Source organism: Herpailurus yagouaroundi, unplaced genomic scaffold (assembly GCF_014898765.1).
Source record: "Herpailurus yagouaroundi ecotype Mexico unplaced genomic scaffold, PumYag 140, whole genome shotgun sequence".
Classification (NCBI taxonomy): Eukaryota; Metazoa; Chordata; class Mammalia; order Carnivora; family Felidae; genus Herpailurus; species Herpailurus yagouaroundi.
The window spans coordinates 38665213-38687678 of record NW_024412395.1 but is presented as its reverse complement, the minus strand read 5'-3'; the positions used below and the strand labels follow the sequence as shown (position 1 = coordinate 38687678).

General features: G+C 38.4%; 1 protein-coding gene across 4 annotated transcripts in view; it reads right to left on the bottom strand.

Annotated features, from left to right (window-relative positions):
* Positions 1 to 22466, bottom strand: part of GPD2 (glycerol-3-phosphate dehydrogenase 2) — a 142801-nt gene that overhangs the window by 74804 nt on the left and 45531 nt on the right. For all 4 annotated transcript variants that reach the window (XM_040475123.1, XM_040475125.1, XM_040475122.1 and 1 more), the window contains exon 3: positions 9130 to 9301. In XM_040475123.1, the coding sequence (XP_040331057.1) occupies positions 9130 to 9301 (172 nt within the window). The remainder of the gene's footprint in view (positions 1 to 9129; positions 9302 to 22466) is intronic.

Below are 22466 nucleotides of genomic sequence, written 5' to 3'. Positions count from 1 at the left end.
TTCTAGAAAGATCTCTCTGTGGGGGTGGAGGGTCTGTCCGGAGGGAGAGAAGAACTGGAGGTAGACCACTTAGGGGACATGTGTCATAGAGGAGGAGCAGGGCAATGAAGAGGCCAGCCTCACAAGGCAGAAATGGTAGCGGAGAGCGATGTGAAGAGAGAATTTTATGGGCTTGTGTCATCAGGCTGGATTTTTTTTTTTTTTCCTTTCCCAAACTGACAGAGTGTGAGGCAGGGAAGCTACTCTAGGAATTAGCAAGCCATCTCAGGAGGATATTTCAGGATATGTAAGTGAGAGCTAACACTTTAAAGCCTCAAAACTGCTTTTGCAAGTATTGGACATTTTAAAAAAGTTATTCACATGTATTTATGTGAGAAACCCTAGTGAATACCAACAAAAGTTAAAACGGGCTTCTCTGTCAAACCAGGCTGTTTTGCTTGTCCTATTATTTCTAGTGTCATACCATCAACCCACCAGAATTTCTGGAGTGAAATGATACAGCTTCTTCCAGAGGAAAAAAAAAAAAAAAAATCCCAGAAAAGTTTAACCCCTAAAGTTCCAGCTATATTGATGTATTAAAGCACCATGTAACCTAAAAGTATTACCAAAAGTTTTCAGAACCACACACACACACATACAAACCCTCAGATATTTGGAAAAAAAGAAAAAAAGAAAAAATTTTTAGATTTTCAACTGCCATTATACACTAAATGTTTTCTCATTTTTGTGGGATGAGAACAATGGAATGAGGGAGGAGGAAACTGATGCAAACTCAAGACATTATTAGAAGTTCTAACAGCTTCCCATAAATATATTTTTAACTGACTAACTGACGGCAGCAAAGATCATGGAATTTTAAAAAGCCTTACAGTCTTACACAGTCCGGTTATCTAATATGTTCCTTTTCTGTGCACCTCTCAAAACTCCAAAATTTTCCTCCCCTCAAAAATTATGGATCTGAACTTTTAAGGGCTTAGTTTTCTGATCCTTTAAAGCAAGGAAGTGAAAAGAGAGTACTTTTGTGCTTTCTTAAGGTGAACGAACAGTATTTTTAAGTGATATTCAATGCTAACATTTAGTGTTCTCAGGTAAGATAATTAAGTTTGAAGGACATCCAAAATAATGTACCCACGCTTCAATCAACTGCTGGCTGTGGATTTGAGGAGCTCGGGAAGATCTTTCCTCCAAGTAGAAAGAACGACCTCCCCACATGCCAGCGTGATGGAGGGCAGACCTCACTATGCATTTACAGTAATTCAACTAAACTAGTTCAAGGTTTTATGAAAATAGTCTTTGTTTTTTGTTTGTTTGTTTGTTTGTTTCTTTTCTTTTTGGCAGTTACTTGTTAAGGACAGCAGTGAGCTCTATCCCTGAGGAGATAAACCAGAACACTTATGAGTGGTACTGTTATTTTCTTTTGTGTTTTAACATTGATTGCTTTTAATGCATATTCACAGGGATTTCATGACAGTGGTGAAGTATTAATATTTGGGATGAAATTACTCTGAGAATCTCAGGTGGACTAACAAGATTAGCCACAGTGGAAGAATAAAGGCAACTGAAATCTGCCTTTCTGTCATCTTCAGCCCATCCCTGAGCAAGTTCAAATTACAGGGGACGCGGGGCAGGGGACTTGAACTAAAGAAGGCTCTTTACAGCTTTGCCTTTTCCGACCTGAGTGAGAATGTCTAGCTACCAACCACTTCTAACTAAACCAATTTGTGGCCCAAGACAGTTGGATGAACAGAGGAGTAATTACCTTCTAAGGGGAAGAATGGTGCGACATTTAACTTTCACAACATGATATAGAACAGAAGTATACTTTAATACCTTTTACTGATTATCTTATTATGCATGAAAACATGCTCAGTATAATAAATGCGGAGAAGTAAAGAGAACAAAATAAAACTCTCCTGTAATCGCACAGCTTAGAGATAACCACAGTTGACATTTGTGAACATTTAAACGTTCACATTTTCTATGCATGTCTATAATCACATATGTACATTTTTACAAAAATAGGACATATTCCATTTTTTTCATTCAATGTTATTTATTGTAAACATCTCTTCATGTCAATATGTATTTTTCTATCGTTTCATTTTTAATGTATGAATAGTATTGCATTAAATATTTACAATAATTTATATCCAATTCCCTATTTTTGAACATTTGGGTTATTTTATACCTACATTATCACAGATAGTACTGCGACATATTTTCATTTAAACTCTGCATTTTTAATTATTTCATTAGAATAAATTTTCAGATATGGCATTATTTAGATATTTTTAAATAGAAAGGAGAGATTAATCCCTGTGAAATGCATAGCAGAAGCACCAACACAACACACCAGTCAAAAAATTTAGACATCTGTACATTAGTACCAGAGCATATGTATTAAAGCCACATGCCCCATGAAGGATAAAATGATGTCATTTAAGGAAAGGAAAGTTTCTCTTTCTTTAGAAAAGCTTTGGGCATTTACCTCTGGACTTCAGAAAGTCAATGCCACTAATAAGACAAAGGACTATCCCAAAGGCTGAACATTTCATATGAAGGATCAATTTCCAAAAAAACATAAGTAACACTCCCCTCTACAGCTACAAAGTAATCCTGACTTCTTAATCCTTATAGTCTGAATACTATGCTTTTGGCCTAGTTTTTTTCCAACAATGAACGTTAGCATTTTACAGAATTATAGAATATTGGATTGATTATTTAATACCTATTGCTATTTTTACATCAGGAAACATAAACTATTAATGGGGATAACGTGTGTTCCTTAAGTACACACAGATTATAGAGCCACAAAAATGCATTCAGCCATACCATTAATCAGAATAATACAGTTATGAGGGAATATGCGAGTTGCCTGGTTGCTTCTTTTTATTTTTTTATTATAAAAACCGCCAATGTTCAAAGAGAGGAGGTATAGGGGCGCATGGGTGGCTCAGTCGGTTGAGCATCTGACTTCGGCTCAGGTCATGATCTCATGGTCCGTGAGTTCAAGACCCGCGTTGGGCTCTGTGCTGACAGCTCAGAGCCTGGAGCCTGCTTTGGATTCTGTGTCTCCCTCTCTCTCTCTGCCACTCCCCGACTCATGTTCTGTCTCTCTCTCTCTCTCTCTCTCTCTCTCAAAAATAAATAAACATTTAAAAAAAGTTTTTTAAAAAACAGAGAGGAGGTATATCCAAACAATTTAGAGGGATGAAAAGAGAAACTAATATACCAATGGCTTCCTAGTTACACAATCCAGATGTAACCAGTGTTAACCAGATGTAACCAGTGGGACATAAAAATGTCCCATCCACACTACCAGAAACTTTCTATGCTTATGAAAGTATACAAGCTATGTATCTTTTTGCTTTAAACACAAATACAATTAACAAACTCATTCTTCACAACTTGTTTTCCAATTTATGATACATATTAGCCATCTTCTCTGTAAATACTTATAAACTTCTTGGATAACTGAATGTACCCAATTTATTAAACCAGACCTCAGGTTTTTGCTGTTATAAATTGCTGTAAGTAAAATTTTAATCAATATGGCATTATGAGTTCGGCTTTTAACTCCTCCTCTTCTCTAAATACAGCAAAAATAATTTCTCTCTATGTATTTTTAAAGAATGTGGTTGACTCAAAAATAAACACACTATGGATCAGAAACATAACAGAAACTCAGAGCAGAGTAGTTAGGCCAAAAGCCCCTGCCTTGCTGGGCTCTGGGTCTAGAAACAGGAAAAGGCCACCCAGATTTCAGTTCCTGAAGGGCAAGAGGAATACAGGTCTCCCTTGCAGGGAGAGGTTAAGGAAGCCAGACGAACGAGCTGAATGCTGAGAACTGAAGAAGGGCTTTATCCATTATGAAGAGCGGTGGAGAGGCTTCCAGTGACCACTGCCCAGGCCTGTGGACTACCTGCAGGGAGTTATCTGGGAGGCAGGAAGTCAGACGCAGAGAGCATCACCCAAGCCAAAGCGCCTCCAGCTGGCTCAGCAGTTGGTCTGCAAGGCGTCCAGCATCAGCACAGAGCAGGAGCCTCAACAGGGCCCTGGGAAAAGTCTCTCTGATGGGACTCGAGGGTAGAAACAACTTTATGTATACAGTTTAAGGTGCAGAAACACACAGCGATACCAAAATGATTTAATATGAAGGAAAGGAAGGGAGGAAAAGAAGCAAAGTTAAAAAATGTAAGTCAAAAATACAAAATAAATGCACATGGTATCCCAGTAAATGGAACTGAATCAAATTCCACTTTTTTCTCTATGCTTAAATAGATAGACTCTTTCAATGGACTAAATTCACCTGGTTAAAGATAGATTCTAACAGGAATTAAAATTAAAAAAACTTAATAAAAAATAAAGGTAGATTCTATCTATTAAGCATTAAAAAAAAAAAAAAAATCCAGGGGTGCCTGGCTGGCTCATTCAGAAAAGCATGTGACTCCTGATCTTGGGGTTGTGAGTTAGAGTCCCATTTTGGGTGTAGAGATTATGTAAATAAACCTTAAAAAAAATACCAAAAAAAAAAAAAACAAAACAAAGAATCCAAATACATGCTGTTTATTATAGGCATACTAGAGCAAAAGGATATGGAAAAGTTCAACACAATATGAAACAAACTCTGTCTCATAGGTTATATTTTCCCAAACTCACATGTGTTCTTTAGATTTTTGCCATAGATAAATTTTAATTTTTATGAAATCAGATTTAGCAAGATTTTCCAAAAGGAAAATGGCCTTTTTGGTGTCCTGCTTAAAAATACCTTTCTTACGCCATTTTTAAAAATATTTACATATACTTTCTTCTAATAGTTTTATGGCATTTTATTGTTAAATCCTTGGCCCACATGGAATATGACAAATAAAATACATATATATACATATATGTATATGTGTGCATATATATGTATGCGTGTATATACATAAATACATATATATATTTAAATATGTATAAAAATCAGGGGAAGTAGATACTCTCACACCACTTATTAAATAACCAATAATGACAGATTTGAAATTCTGCCCTTATCATATTCTAAGTTTTATGTATTTAGATCTATTTCTAGGCGCTTGGTTCCACTTATCTCTCTAGCCCTTTGGCAAACTATTTTAATTAAAGTAGCTTTATAATACACTTTAATATCTGATAGGTCTCTATCTAATCCTTTATCATTATTCTTTTTTCAGAATTAATCTGGTGAATCTCATAGGCTTATTTTTCCAGACAAACTTTAGCCCAGTTTTTCAAGTCCCGCCCCCAACTCCTGTCAAAGAAAATCAGTACATTAATTAAAATTACACTAAATTACCAACAAATTTTAGTAGGAATGTGCAATGTGGTCCAACCAGTAGTGTTCAGGAAACAGCAAACTTCCATAGGTCACAAATCTACTGTCCTAAAATAGGATTTCCTCTTCCCTCGTGGCAGTAGAAGGGGGTAGAAGCAGAAAGGGGTGAGGGTGGCCAACGTGTAATTCCCAGAATGCACTGTCTTCCCAGGCCCTGCCTCTTCTGTACTTTCTCTACAATGTACACACTTCCTCCCTTTCACAAACCTTCACTTGTACGGAAAAGTGTTACTGGTGTCTTTCATTAATGTCTGAGAACCTTGCGGCTCTCTATAAGGTTGAGACACTTGTCAAAGCTCACAAAGCTAGCAAGTGATGAAGCCAAGAACTTGATCCCACTTCATTCTAACTGCATAATCTGTGTCCTTAATCACAGGGCTATCCTGCGCTAGACGTGCAAGAACCGTAGTGAGAATTCAGGAACTACCAGCCAGATACCATTCGTAAACTAAAAGTAAATACACAGTTCTGAAAAAGAGAACTATAATTAATGTTTCCCTCCAGCAAGAGGCAGCCTTCTCTGGAATTTTAATTAAAAGCCATAAAGGCTAACTTTATAAATTTGATTTTAAACCAGAAATGTACTAGGTGATCCCTGATACATGTAGGTAAAGTCACATAAAAGAACAAAAAGAACTGGGGGAAAAAAAATCTTGAAAAATCCGAAGGAGTGATTCTATTTATCAGATTCTTCTGGTTCCAGCTCTCTCTGGGGGCAGAGGGCCTTCACCTGCCCAGATACTAGACACGGTGTTAAACAGAGAAGTGATTTCTATTGCTCCTAGAGACTGACAGCAGAACGTGACAAGAACTGTGCATATTATGTTTATAAAATCATATTCCCAAATGCAACAACTGAAAATCGATTCCCCAGAAAATGCAGAGGGTAAGAATGCAAATAAATGTTCATTAGGAAGACTTCATGACTTCTTCTCTGCCTTCTATAGTCTTTTATCCATTACCAAAATTGCATTTGGGCACAGTATTTTATCAAAAAGCTTGTGCAAACATTTCTATACAAGCCCTTTAACATCCAGTGGTTCCCCAAAACTTTGATGTCCTGAAAAATCTAATTATTACTGGTAACTTTAAAAGATCACAGTAATTTATTTTTGTCAAATGTGACTAAAGATTAATGGATACAATCAGGAATAATTTGGTAAAAACATATCAAATGCAGAGAAAGCAAAATTTGTTGTTAAGTGAAGCATCAAATATAATAAAAGAGCAAATTCCATGAATGAACAGCAACAATGCACAATTCATTAACCAAATGCCCATGATTATTTCACACTTCAGAGGGCTACTGATATGATCAGGAATTGTAGTAAAAGGATAAATACAGATTAACTTCAGTATGTCTATACGTTTAATTATAAATCCTACCCCCCAACAGCTACCAGCATAATAAAAGAAATACAAACTAAGTTTTCTCCACCTCTTTTATAAGGAATATTCCACAGCTACAAAATTTCATATACATATAATAAGATAGTCAATTGTTTTTAAAGACAGTAATTCTTAGCTGCTACTAACTACAAAAATTTAAAATCTGGTCAACATTCAGGCTCTAGGGATCCTTCTCTTCTCAAAATCATCCTCCTCACCATCATCACCATCATCACCATTACCCACGTCATCTGCTAATGCACCAGTTCATGTCCAGATCACTACCGAATATCCTTCCCTGCCCAAAGAGAAAATGTTAACTGTTCAGCAAATACTAACAAATCATATGCTCCTGGAGGACAAAACCAGGGCGTATGAATCTTTTTATTCTCAGAGCTTGGTCAGTATTTGACTCAAACGGTTTTACTTTAAATAGAAACATAAAGTAAAACAACAACAAACAAAAAACTTGAAACCTAAAGAATAATTAACTAGACTATCTTTGGGATGAATTCTTCAGCCATTAAGTACAATGAATACCATACACGTAAGAGTAAATTCCACCAGGTATGAAAGGTAATTAAGTCTAAAATGGCTATGGCAGTAACTTAAGCTGAGAAGAATTATTCCATGTAATAAATTATTACCATCGAGTACGAAACTGCAATAAATATTGAGCCTTACAGGGGCGCCTGGGTGGCGCAGTCGGTTAAGCATCCGACTTCAGCCAGGTCACGATCTCGCGGTCCGTGAGTTCGAGCCCCGCGTCGGGCTCTGGGCTGATGGCTCAGAGCCTGGAGCCTGTTTCCGATTCTGTGTCTCCCTCTCTCTCTGCCCCTCCCCCGTTCATGCTCTGTCTCTCTCTGTCCCAAAAATAAATAAATGTTGAAAAAAAAATTTTTTTTTTTTAAATATTGAGCCTTACACAGTAACTAAAATAATCCAGACTCAAAATTCCTTGCAGCAGTGCCCAGCCCAATTGGATACATCTAAGGATACCACAAAGAACTTTCTCCAGGAGAACTGGTTCTAAAAGTCTTTTGCCTCCATGTTAATAAGGGCAGCTATAGGGGTGCCTGGATGGCTCAGTGGGTAGAGCATGCAACTCTTAATCTCAGGTCATGAATTCAATCCCCAATTTTATTCAATTAAAATAATGATGATGATGATGATGATGACGATGATGATGATGACGATGATGGCAGCTATAAATACTACCTATAATTTATTGAGCTTCTATTTTGTGTGACAAGCACTATTTTAAGTCATCTTCATGATTACACATTTAATGTTCCCAACAATCATTCAAAGAAGGTATTTTTTCCTTATTTGGAAGACAAGGAACCCTCCAGAAATGAAGGAATTTGCCCAAGTAAATGCATGTGTATAGTCACATCTATAAATACATCTGATAAAGCTGCTGATCCAGGATATGTGCCCAGATTTCCATGACCCAAAACTCCACACTAATAATACCCACAGGCAAAAATCAAATTATTTTATTAAATATATCATATGGAACAGTATTGGTGTTCCATACTAAAATTTCACTCTTTATATGTCATGTTTCCATTTTTTTTTTTTTTAAGTTTCTTTATTTAGTTTGAGAGAGAGAGAGCCTGTGCATGCACACTAGCAGGGGAGGGGCAGAGAGAGAGGGAGAATCCCAAGCAGGCTCCATGCTATCAGTGCAGGGCCTGACACGGGGCTCGATCTCACCAACCGTGAGATCATGACCTGAGCCGAAATCAAGAGTCAGATGCTTAACCAACGAATGAGCCACCCAGGCACCCCATGCTTCTATTTTAAAGAACATTTCATCATGTCTTTCCTAATGCTGACTAATAAGATACCTAAGAGAACTATAGGTTAGCAACAGTCTTTTCCATCATAAAGTCACATAAACTTGAGTCTCCCAAACTGAAGTCCATATTTCACTGGAAGAAACACTTTTAAGAGATACAAGAAAAAGAAGAATTATTTTAATAGATTAACTCATTTTAATAAATCTTTTCTACCCTTCACTGACATACATGTGATTTCGGATGATACACGAATATTTTTATTTCATTAAAATGTATTTACTTTACGTGATTAGAAAGAAATAGCCAGAACATCAAATTAATGAATTCAAAGGAACTTAAAGTCTTCTTTTTAAAGAAATTCATTTACGTGTAAAGCACAAGCTATATTTAATTTTCAAATTGTGCAAGTGCCTATATTCAAAAACTACGAAGGTGCCTCACAAAGGATGGAAAATCAGGAAGTACAGCAAAAATGGGACTTTACTGGCATGCAGCGCCTGCCGGAGGCTTGCCTGTAGGGGGGCGAGAGTGGAGGCAGACAAAACCTTTACCTGTAATATACCCATCCGCGCTGGGACTCACCTCTGGTGACAGCATCCAGGGCACAGCCACATCCCGTTGCTCCACCTCCGATGACGAGGATATCAAATTCCGCCGTGTTCTGCAAACTCAGTAGCTGAGCTTCTCGGGAGGGAGGCTCCCTGTTAACAGGTTCTGAAACGCACTCTGCTGCTTGCACATAGGCCAGGTTCACCTGGTGTAAAAGTCCACAGCCCACTGTCAGTTTTTCATGTGCAAAGCCAATGTAATACACCCCACGGTATACTAAAAGAAGAGATTTGTAATGGAGACAAGCAATACCAAAGCAAGACCATAGTCCACAGTCCACGTGGAGGTACAGGACCAACTGCCTTATAGAAAAGTCCTTAAAATCCAGGCGGTATATTTTTTTTTTTTAATTTTTCAACCCTTATTCATTTTTGAGAGACAGAGAGAGAGAGAGTGCAAGCGGAGGAGGGGCAGAGAGAGGGGGAGTTACAGAATCCAAAGCAGGCTCCAGGCTCTGAGCTGTCAGCACAGAGCCAGATATGGACCTCGAATCCACGAACCGTGAGATCATGACCTGAGCGGAAGTCGGATGCTTAACCAACTGAGCCACCCAGGCACCCCCAAGGTGGTATTTTTTTAAATAAGTCCCCACTACTTAGGCATGGAACACCTGATTCCAGACTCAATATCTCAACTGCTTGTTTTGGTTTTATAACGAGCCAAGTTCAACTATTCCCCACACTGTACAACAATTCCCAAATACCTAGTCTAAGATAATTTATAGGAGAACATAAGGAAATGTTTTATCCCATAGCAATAATTCATTCAGATAACATTTAAAAGTGTTGAAAGGAGGAGGAAAAAAGCACTTTATGCCCTTCTGCAATTTCTTAAAGTATATGTTCTTTATTCCTTGATTCCTCTGACAAAAATAAATTCTAGAGCTTGGACGTCTATGAGTTTAGGTCACTATAATTAGAAATGAATCTGTTTAATAGAAGTTGTTGTCATGTTTAAATAATCAGTTATGGCTGGGGTGCCTGGCTGACTCAGTCGGTTAAGCATCCGACTTCGGCACAGGTCATGATCTTGCAATCCATGAGTTCAATCCCGCATCGGTCCCTGTGCTGACAGCTCAGAGCCTGGAGCCTGCTTCAGATTCTGTGTCTCCCTCTCTCTCTGCTCCTCCCCGACTTATGCTCTGTCTCTCTCTGTCTCTTAAAAATGAATAAGTGTTAAAAAAATTTTTTTAAATACTCAGCTATGGCCAATGGAAATAATATTTTTTAAGGATTTTAGTCAGAGGTTTCCCCTTAAAATATTTTAATATAAAATTATAGATTCTCTATATTTAATATACACTATTTCAATTTTTGAAAGCTTTAACAATAAAATAATTAGTGTCAGCTCTAACCTCCCCGTGAAAGATAATGACCTTCCCTTTTTCTAGTTTTTCTTTCATTAGAATGAACGTTGTTATCCTTAATAAAAAATGATGGTCTTGAAAAAAAAGAGTAGCTACCAGAAGTTACAGTGAAAAGCCTAGAAAAATAGATAAGTAAATGTGAATACTAGGTTTGATCACTATAATGAATAGTGCTGGCCAGTGCTGCTGTAACAGTTACTTATCCACAGGTATGTGATTTGTATTTTTCCTTCCTCTAAATCACAGCATCAGTGTGATGCTGGCAATGTCTTCCCGATTCTGCTGAAGGGACCACATACGAAGCTCAGAACCACAAGGCCCGAGCTTGTTCAAGAGAAGGTGATCCTAATTCCACCCAAGATATTGTTCTGATAGACGATTATTTTATTCATTTAAATAAAATAAACCAAGCTGTTTCTTAAACTTGAATTTAGTTATTGTTGGGCTTAAACTTGAATTTAGTTATTGTCGGGCTGATTGGATTTCTACAAAAATAAATCTAGAAGCCACAGGGTACATTGAAGGAAACCTGGGTCAGAGGGTCCTAGCTCAGGTCTTAGCACTCTTGTGTACCAGTATGTGACTTTCGACACATTATCTCTCTGGGCCTTGGTTTCTTCATTTGTAGAATGGGATAAAACTCCTGTGATGTCTCTAGCTCTGTATCTCTGAGTTGTCCTCAGTCTGAATGGATTAATGATATGAGCCTAGTTGGTAAACTATAAAGTACCACCATAAGGTTGTTGTTATTACTGTCATTAAATAATTTAATCCTTTAATGGCATATAAAAGGGAGCTTTCAAAACATATTTTGCTAAGTATCATGAAAACAAAAGATTATAACCAGGTGTCATAATTTTCAGGCCATAATTCAGATGCAAGTCGCAAAAATCTTACTCTCCTTTATATAACTCCTCCTATTATCTACTAATAGCCATTTCCCCATGTCACATTTCCGTACATTTAGGGTAACTAAAGAAATGTAACTGCTATGGTTCTGTGGGGAACACGATATCTTTCTGTCATGGGCTTTGCCTTCTATCATCAAAGAAGGAGGAGGAAAGACAAGAACAAGAGAAGAGCAAGAAAAAGGAAGAAAGAGAAGAAACATATATATATGTGTGTGTGTGTATATATACACACACACACATATATACGTATACATATATATACGTATATATATATACATATATATATATGCGCACGATATACGTATATAAAAGTATGTAGAAAGAACAAATGCCAAAGTAAAGCAAAGAAGCACCAGGCCATAACCATCCTGATGAGAGAGGGAGGGTCTTTCATTTGAGGATTCAACTGGGCCATGGCAGATGGGTAGGACGTGGACATAAGACTGACAAGTAACTAAACTGCCAGAGCACTTTCACACATCAAAAACATCAACAACAACAACAACAAAAATTCCTGACATTTTCTGCTTGGTAAGTTTTATAGAAATACTCGAGAAATAAATTTAAGGACTATATCATGATATAAGTCATTAGAACTTGGTAATACTAAAAGCCCCCTGTTTACTCTGCCAACAGGTCATAACTATGAATATTAAACTCAACTGAATTTCCTCAGCAAGCAAGCCAGCTCTGATGGGCACTCCACCTGTTTTGTGGCCTTTGCGCTCCTCGAACTGCACTGTTTCTCCATTTTGTCCCTTGTCTCATCCTTCCCCCCAGTAGACTCTATCCTGCCTCACCTTAAAAGTTAAAAAAAAAAAAAAAAGTTTCTTACATATGCTTTTACCACCCTAAAAATTCTGGAAAGACCCGTATACCCTTGCTTTTTCTACTGCCTCACCTCCTACTCTCTCAGCCAACTCCTCAATTCATTCTAATCTGCATTTTCACACACATACCACCACCACCAAAGACTGACTCATGTCCACTTTGCTGTGAAATCCAGTGAGCACATTTTATCCCTCGTGTTAGCTGTCACCTCGGCACACAATTTTCTGTTCACTGGGAGACAACGAACTGAACTGAGCTCTCTCTCCAGCCTCTCTCAACCACTCTCTCCTAGTTTCCTCTGGAGGTCCCTGTACTCCCTAACATTAAATACTGATGTTCCCCTTAGGCCTTTCTCTAGAGAATCTCTAGAGAATTTCTTCTGCCTCCATACAGTCATATGACTTCCAATTATACTCCCCTATCCCAGAACCCAGATATCAAACTACCTAATCGGTACCTCCATTTGGATGCCACACATATATCTCAAGTTTGAACTGATGATTTTATCTCCCCAAACCCTCTTTCCTGTCAGTGTTCATCAGAAGGAACCATTTTGCATCTAGTTGTTTGTGCCACTCTCTTCAGTCCCGTTTTTGATCAGTCACTGAGTACTCTCACTTTCGCCTCCTAAAAAAATTCTCAGGCCCAGTCACTTCATCTTCACTTCCACTTTTCTTCTTCTTTTTTTTTTTTAAGTTTTTTTAATGTTTTTATTTATTTTTGACACAGAGACAGAGCATGAGCAGGGGAGGGTCAGAGAGAGAGGGAGACACAGAATCAGAAACAGGCTCCAGGCTCTGAGCTGTCAGCACAGAGCCTGACGCGGGGCTCGAACTCACAGACCATGAGATCATGACCTGAGCCGAAGTCGGACGCTCAACCGACTGAGCCACCCAGGTACCCCTCTTTTTTTTTTTTTTTAATGTTTATTTATTTGTGTGTGTGTGAGAGGGAGAGAGAGTAAGAGAGAGCAAGCAGGGAGCATCAGAGAGAGAGGGAGACAGAGGGTTTGACAGCAGACAGCTGATGTGGGGCTCGAGCTCATGAATTATGAGGTCATGACCTGAGTCAGAGTAGGACAATTAACCGACTGAGCCACCCAGGTGCCCCTTCACTACCACTTTTCAAGTCAAGGTATCTTCCATTTCCTCTATACTAGTATGATATCCTCCCACAGGTCTTCACATCTTCACCAAGCCTTCCAAGTCAGTCTCCATACTGCAGCTGGTGTAGTCATTTTAAAGCCCAAATAACATCATTTCCATGACATTAAAAGCCTTCAAGAGCTTCCAATTTCATTTAGGTTATATGTAAGCAACTTACAGTTTCTAAGATTCTTCACAGTCTTTTAAAGTAGGTTGAACTTAACCAAAAAAAGGAAAAAAGTGGACAATACCAAGTGCAGGTGAATGTACAACATGATTGGAACTCTCTTATATTGCTGCAGGAAATAGAAAATGAGACAGCCATTTTGGGAAACTTGAGTTTCTCATAAAAGTAAACTTACCATACAACTTACCATACAACCCAGCAATCCTCTCCTAGGTAATTACTCAAGAGAAATCAAAGTCTGTGTTCGCACAAAAACCTGCAGCGAATGCTTACAGTGCCTTTATTCACAACTGGTGAATGGCTAAACAAATTGCGACGTGTCTATGCAATGAGTAATAACTGCCAGTCAAAAGAACAAACTACTGATAGACCTAACATCATTAATCTCAGATGCATTCTGCTAGTTAGGAGTCGGCAGATCATGGTTTTCCACCCAAACGTGTCTACCATCTGTTTTAATAAACAAAGTTTTACTGGAACCCAGCCACACCCAATCACTCGTGTATAGTCCATGACTACAGTAGCAAAGTAGAGAAGTTGAAACAGGGACGGTATGGCCTGCAGACCTGAAACATTGACTACCTGGGCCTTTACAGGAGAGTCTTCCCATCCCTGTGAAACTGAAAGAAGTTAGACTCAGAAGTCTACAGCTGACATGATTCCATTTACATGACCTTCTGTAAAAGCAAAAGGATAGGGTCAGAAAATAGTTCAGTGATTGTCAGGATGTGGGGCTGGTGGAGTGATACACTGACTACAAAGAGCATGACAGAAGTTTTGAGGCTAGAAATGTCGTGGTTATATGATTCTATGTGCTTGCCAAAACTATTAGAAGTGTATATTATAAAGGGTGAATTATACTGCATAATGTAAGTTATGCCCCAAACAATATCTCAATAAATTTGGCTTTCAAAAAAAGTAAGTAGATATGTACATAGCCAACAGACACATGAAAAGATGCTCAACATCACTAACCATCAGGGAAATGTAAATCAAAACCACAATGAGATATCACGATACCTGTCAGAATGCCTAGTATCAAAAAAAGACAAGAAATAACAACTGTTGGCAAGGATGTGGGGAAAGGGAACCCTCATACACTGCTGGTGGGAACGTAAATTAGTGCAGCCACTATGGAAAACAGTAAAGAGATTCCTCAAAAAATTAAAAAGAGGAATATCACATGATACAGCAATTTCCACTTCTGGGTATCCATCTGAAGAAAATGAAAACATTAATTGAATGGATACAGAAGATGTATTGCATGTGTGTGTATATATATGTAATATCATATTACATATATGTTATATATTTCATTACACATGCATATGTAATATGTGTAATATTACATTGCATATATTTCATATATGTAATATATACATAATATTCCATTACATACATTATACATTCGATTACATATATATATGTATATATATAAAACTCAGCCATAGAAAAGATAAAATCTTGCCATTTATGACAAAACAGATGGGCCTTGAGAATATCATAGTAAGAGAAATAAGTCAAAGGCAAATACTATAGGACATCACTTACATGTGGAATCTAAAAAACAAAACAAATGAACAAACAAAACAAAAAAAAGACTCCTAGATACAGAGAACAAACTGATGGTTGCCAGAGGGGAGGGGTGTAGGAGATATGGGCAAAAAGAGGTGAAGGGGATTAAGAAGTACAATCTTCCAGTTATCAAATAAATAAGACACAGGGATGTAACGTACAGCATAGGGAATATAGTCAATAATTTGTAACAACTTTGTATGGTGATAGATGATAACTAGACTTACTGTGGTGACCATTTTGTAATGTATATGAATACTGAATCACTATGTTGTACACCTGAAACTGATATCATACTATATGTCAATTATTCTTCAATTAAAGAAAAATTGAGTATGTATATAGTATTTGTGTCAGGCACTATTATAAGCGTTTTGCTTTTTTTCTACTCATTTAATCCTCTATTAACCCTATGAGTTAAGTACTCTTGTGATGGCCATTTTACAGAAGAAGTAACTAGACAAAGAAAAGTTAAGTCATCGGCCCAGGATTAATACAGCTCGTATACAGAAGGGCTGGGAACCAGTCCCCTCAGTGTGCCCACAGACCAAGTTTTGTATTGCTACACCACACTGACAGCATATAATGTGAGAAAAAAAAAATAAACAGACGTATTAGTTGTAATAGGATGAGATACCACCAGTTGCCAAATGCAGGAAGTTTTTGGTTTTATGGTATGATTTTTTCGTGGATGTGTTCCTGAAGAGTTCTTCCAAAAACATTTTTGTTAAAGATACAGCACTATTGAGGGGAATTTATTTAATTTCTGACACTACATTTAAAGCAACATTTTATTTTTGTTGATTTTTTTTTTCCCATAAAAGCTGGGAAGTGTTGCAACTGAGAAGTGAAGCACCAAGTTTATTTCAGAGGCAGTAAACACAGCCTAAGGCCTTACTTGTCATAATTATGACAAGAGAAAGACTCATATGGCTTCGCATGGCGTTGAGTCTCAAAAACACATCTGCACTCCACCTTCTCTAGAATATCTTGACTGAGGGGAAATAAAGAAGAGAAAAGCAGCCAGAATAAAACAGCAGTATAAGTCACGACACCCTTTAAGAACAGAGGTACAGTAAAACCTTGGACTGCAAAGACCTCGTTCTGAGTGTTCCACAAGATAAGCAAACATTTCTAATACATTTTTAACTTGATAAGCAAACATTTCTAATACATTTTAACTTGCGATACGAGTAGCGCATGCCTCCGAATGTCACATGATCACAACTGAGCCAATGGTTCTTTCTCTCTCTCCCTCTCTCTCTCTCCCCCTCTGTGGGATTGTGGGTGATTGTCTCCCATGCTCAGAGTCTGGGTCTCAGGCTGTGCAATGCTTGGCAGAAATCAGTGATTTTTCAGAATGCTGGAAGGTGCCCACAACTGTCACTAGCATATTTTTTGTCACTTCAAAGCACCTAGGGACAGTCCTTTGCTTTTCCATACACGAGTAGCTTAGGAATGCTTTGTTTCATTCTAGGTCAGGCTGCCTGCAGATATAGACCCTTTCCTTGGCTACCTTATTGCCAGTTACATTAAATACAGTATATGACAAGAGTTTATTAATACCGTGAGTGACATGAAAGTCATCCTACACAATAACCCTCCTCTCTTGTCCCCCTCACGCCAGCCAGGAAGGTTTTCAAAGGTAAGTATAGGGTACTGTGTTCATTTTTCTTCATATTTTGTATTTTATTATTTTGTATTATATTCCAGTACTGTAATCATTTTTACATGAATATTTTTGGGTAGTGCAAACGAATCATCTGAGTTTCCATTATTTCTTATGGGGAAATTCACTTTGATATACAAGTGCTTTGGATTACAAGTGTGTTTACAGAACAAAACCAAGGTTTTACTGTATTTGTACTCCACATCTTCCCAGACCAGCTCTTTCGAAGGCAATTTGTTTGAGCAGGAATCTGGAGGATAAGCTCCACTAAAAGACTGACTCAGAGATTCTGGGAGAAATCTCAGAATGGCAACGTGCCCTAAGTTATCTGAGAGACCAAAACTCTCACAGGACACCTCAGCCACACCACTTACTCATGCAGTCAATATGTAATAGAGGTCTTCAGAGATTCTATAGAATGGAGGTCAAAACAAAAAGGTAAAGAGGCAATCATAATATTGCTGAACAGGCAGATTTAAGTAGAGAGGAGGCTACAAGAGCCACAGGAGGCATGCCTAATCCAGACCCGAGAAGGTTTTCTGGAAATCAGAGCTACATCGAGTCAAGAATGGCTAATGGGCATTAGTTGGATTACAATGCCAGGAAACGAAGTGAGAACGGCACGTGCTAAAACCAGAAGTCATGCTAATGCATTTCTTTGCTCAGCACACTGCTTTCTTAAAAACATGTATTACACATCCAATGTTTAACAGTTCCTGTATTTTATACATAAATGAGGATTTCTGAGATAAAGCTGCCAAAACTGCACAGCAGCTGCTGCCCTCAGGCAGAGATTGTGTGTTCTTATTAGTCCAGGGCCCCCCACTCACTGATTTCATGCTTTTATCTCACCAGTCTGGCCCCTGTACGCATAGAAGTTTGCCGACCCTGGTCTAAAGACAGGATAGGCCAATAATTTGATTCAAGATCGAATGCCTAACTCAGCCACTGAATCCAGAAGAAAGGAGAGTCCAAGATTCCAAGATACAAAACAAACTTCCTTTTGCCCAGTAGAATTCTAACCACAGCTCCCAAACAAAAAATTCTTATCCTAGTGGAACTGGGAAAATATTTAATATTACTCTGATATTGTTATTTCTGATATTTAATCATGATCATCTATGGGGAAGTGGACTTTTTTAAAATTTATAAGCAAATTTTCATCTACACTGTAAAAAGATGAAATTCCTCCAGAATTTTGATAGCAAACACATAGTTTTTGTCAAGAGATTGGCACCTGCGAACAGAGAACTGAAAGTTAAGTTCATCATCTTTGAGAGTTTATGTCCCACAGAACAGAACAGGATTCAAAACGCGATCAGTTTTACTATGTCTGTGCACCATTAGACTTGCAAATTAAAAAAAAGAAAAAAAAAATCCTAGACATTTGCAACTTCAGGTGAGACCGAAAACAAGATCTAATAATTAGTGTCTATTTCTGAAAGAAGTGCATATTCAAAGACCACACGCAATTAACAACCAGGTTGTCCTGTAATCACGTGCAGTAATAATTGGAGTATAAAGTAGGGTTTCATGCAAATCACTTTCTACGGCAACTATCACTCTCTCTCCCGTATCGTGTGATTCAATCACATCTTGGTAACGGAACTGTTAGAGTTAAGGGAAACTGCCTGGCCTTTTGTTGTCACTGAAAAAGACCAACAATATTTGTATTTTCCTGGAAAGGAAACACAACCTGCATCTCCTTACGGGGAATCTTAACATGTTTTAATGGCCTTCACCTCCTGAATCACTTTGGGACTGCAAACAGTGATGTCTTTTCTTGTACTTACATGACAGTGAGCAGCATTTCTCCCTGTGAGCACACTCAGTGAGGGACTCATGATTACTCTGTGGGAACAGTTGCTAATGGGTAGACTGTCCTCTCCACTGGGGACCAGAGAAGAAAAAACAAGTCCTTCCTTTTGGGGATGGCTGAGATGGGAGTGGTAGTGCACCTGCAAGGTGTTACCCCGCCTTTAAGTGGCTGCCATTCATTTGAGATATCACAGAGAAGCTCTCTGAACAGCTCGTGATATATCCAAACTATTAAATTGCAAAACTTTTTCTTAAGTTTATTTTTATTTATTTTGAGAGAGAGAGAGAGAGAGAGAGAGAGAGAGCAAGTGGGGAAGGGGCAGAGAGAGAGTGGGCCCAAATCCCTAGTAGGCTCAGCACTATCAGCACACAGCCCAACAGGGGGCTCAAACTCAGGAACCATGAGATCACGACCTGAGCCAAAATCAAATCAGAAGCTTAACTGACTGAGCCACCCAGGCACCTCAAGCTATATAACTTTTTTACAGCTGAAAAAGCCGGAAAACCCTTTGGCTCTGTCCGAATCTACTTCAGGTAAACTCACATCATAACTGATTACATGATCTGAGGTTTTGGGGGGATATGTGTTACTGGTTTTCAAATAAATATTTCAGAAAAAATGTATTTGGAGTTGTCTCAACTTGATACTGCTCTTCAATTCTAACAGCTGTGCTAAGAACCAGAGGATCTGGAGAGAAAGCCTGGGCTCAGGCTGGACAGAGGGGGAAGAGCCAGTCCGGCTGCTACTGGTCCTCACATTCTAATGAGCTACCTTCTACAGGTCTAACAATTACCACAGAACAGAGGCATCCTTTGACCACTAAGGAAAGTGAGGTTAGTTATTCCTTGTGCAGGTAATGGAGAGAATCAGAATTTGATCCCAAGTTTGACTCCATATTCCATGACCTCAGCTGTGCTAGGCTCTCTTTGTACGTGTAGCTTATCTGGGTCCCTAGATCCACCAGCCTCTTGGGCACCATAGAGCAGGGAGCCGTCAATGACCATCAGTGAAATCAGAAGTCTTAGGGAGTCTGCCTAGCCCGTGGCCAGCTGCACTGGGCAGTCAAGTTGACATCCAGGGTTCCATGAAATAGCAATTTTTCTTAAAAACCTCCCCAACACATACATCTGGAAGTGGATACAGGGGGTTCATCCTTCCCCCATCCCTCTCAGGTTAATAAAACTTTGACCCAATGAGACAAATGATCATTTCTCAGCTTTACAACCCAGATGGCCCTCAGCTACATTTTACCTTGATGTTCAAAATAGTTCTGGGTCAAATTTGTGATGCACACTTTCCATTTCTCTTGTGGATTAGTTCTTCAAATATACACTTTTTTATAACATTTCTAGTTTCTACTCACAAGCGTATAATTAGATCTAAGAATGTCTTTGTTGAAAAACCACAAATTGCAAAATAAGGGAAGCGAGTAAAATCAACATCGCCGATTTTCTTCTTAATCTGCCCAAACTCTACCTAGAGGAAGCTGTCCTAACACAAACATAATTTAACTATTAAGCTAGAAGATGGGGAGAAGGAAAGGGAGTGAAGGGACTCTCCCCAAAGCATTTATAGAAAGTTTCCTCAGTTCCACGATATCCTAAAAAGTTTCTTAAAGAGGCCTCAAACTGAATAAATAGTTGAAAATGAAATGCAAAGTCAAATCAGAATGAATGTCAATGTTGCTCAGTTAGCAACAGCCTAGAAGCTCACCAGCTGTCAACGCTAATCATAGCTCAGTCGTTGACTCACTGTGTGACCTCTAGCAGTACAGTTAACCTCGCTGATTTTGTATGCCAGCAATAAAATAGCATTGCAAACTCCTCGAAGGCCTGATGTGAGTTATAACTCAGAGATATTGCCATGGCCCCGTGTTGAGAGCTAAGTGTTAAATAAAAACCAAAATTATAAGGAAGATGATAGGATGCTCTTCAAAGAACATTTCCAGCTCTGTCTGCATAATTTTAGTGCTCTGATGAAACATGCCTCTGAAGAAACGGTTAACCATATAGAGGAGGTAAGAATAGTTCAAACTGGCCTTATGGAAGATACAGTGTACTCATAGTCCTCATCACGCTTTAGCTATCAGAGGCAACCCCAACACATTTCGTTGTGTTTCTAGGAGAAAAACAGTTCTTCCAGGAATCTATGCACAGAGTTCTCAACAAGAGAAGCAAGTGAACGGTAGAGTCTTTGGCCTATACTCTAACAATAAAACTCTCATCAAAAGAAATGCAGCTTGCTTGTCAATCAAATTAGAAGCTAAAGTCAGGACACAGATGTAATGGCTAGATGCTTAAAACTTTTTCTCTTCTTCCAGAGAACACTGCTGGATTGCATGTCCCTCCCACCCTCCCTTAGCATTGGGTGGAAATGATCCAGTGGGTCAAAAAGTACTATAATATGCCAGAGCCACATAGATCTCTGAATGATTGCCACAAGTAGATCCCCCATCTATCTCCACTGTACTGTACTATGAGGAAGAAATAAACCCTCATGGTGATAACCCAGTGAGCTACGGCAGTTGTTTATTACATCATTAGCTTGCTCAAATTAATACACAACTATGAGATATGTTTAGCATTACAACCCAAGATTCACAACTCACCTACCCTGCATACAGTCTATACATAGTTCAGAATACTCCCCTCGTGGATAAAGACCCATCGTTTACAGAAAAAGAAGTCCGTACATATAAAGCTCGAAGGACAATCAACTGATGAATGGATAAAGAAGATGTGGTGTATATATACAATGGAATACTACTTGGCAATGAGAAAGAATGAAATCATGCCATCTGCAGCAACGTGGATGGAACTGGAGGGTATTATGCTGAGTGAAATAACTCAATCAGAGAAAGACAGATACCATATGTTTTCACTCATATGTGGATCCTGAGAAACTTAACAGAAGACCATGGGGGAAGGGAAGGGGAAAAAAACAGTTACAAACAGAGAGAGTGGGAGGCAAATGATAAGAGACTCTTAAATACAGAGAACAAACTGAGGGTGGATGGAGGGGTCGGGCAGAGAGGAAAATGGGTGATGGGCATTGAGGGGGGCACTTGTTGGGATGAGCACTGGGTGTTGTATGTAAGCAATGAATCACAGGAATCCACCCCCAAAACCAAGAGCACACTGCATACACTGTATGTTAGTCACTTTGACAATAAATCATATTTTAAAACAATAAAAGAAAAAATAAAGCTGGAAGGACAGATCATCAAACACAAGCCCCACTAAGCCACAGTGCAAATACATTTCTACCTTTATATTTGATATAATGCTGAAGCCACAGCTCTTTAAGCAGGCAGATAGGACCAAGGAGCCTGTTACTTAACCACTAATCCATTCTCCTCCTTAATATGCATTTTTCATTCGGTATCTAACACTATCGTTCCCCACCTAAACATTAAAGTCAACAGAAATGAAGACTGTTTAAAGAACAGTTGCCATTACAGAACTCCATAAGATCTTTTTAAGAAAAAGGCTGTTTATGAACCCATGAAAATGCCTCTGGAGATGGTTATTAGAACAAACAAGTCTCGTAGCTGGAATTGACTAAGTTAAGATCAATCTGGTAAGCATATAGCAAACGTGTCATGTAATAATTTCAGCTACATCAGTGCTCAGGAAGATTATACTGATTTCAAAGCCACAGATACTCTTTAGCTTAGGAACCAGAAGAATATTTATAACTGAGGTTAGATTCTTAAAGATATTAAGCATGCTCAAAAAGTAAATAAACTGTTACATCCAAAGATGCTACTGAAAAGTGATGTGAGTGGAATTTTTTATAATTCAAAAT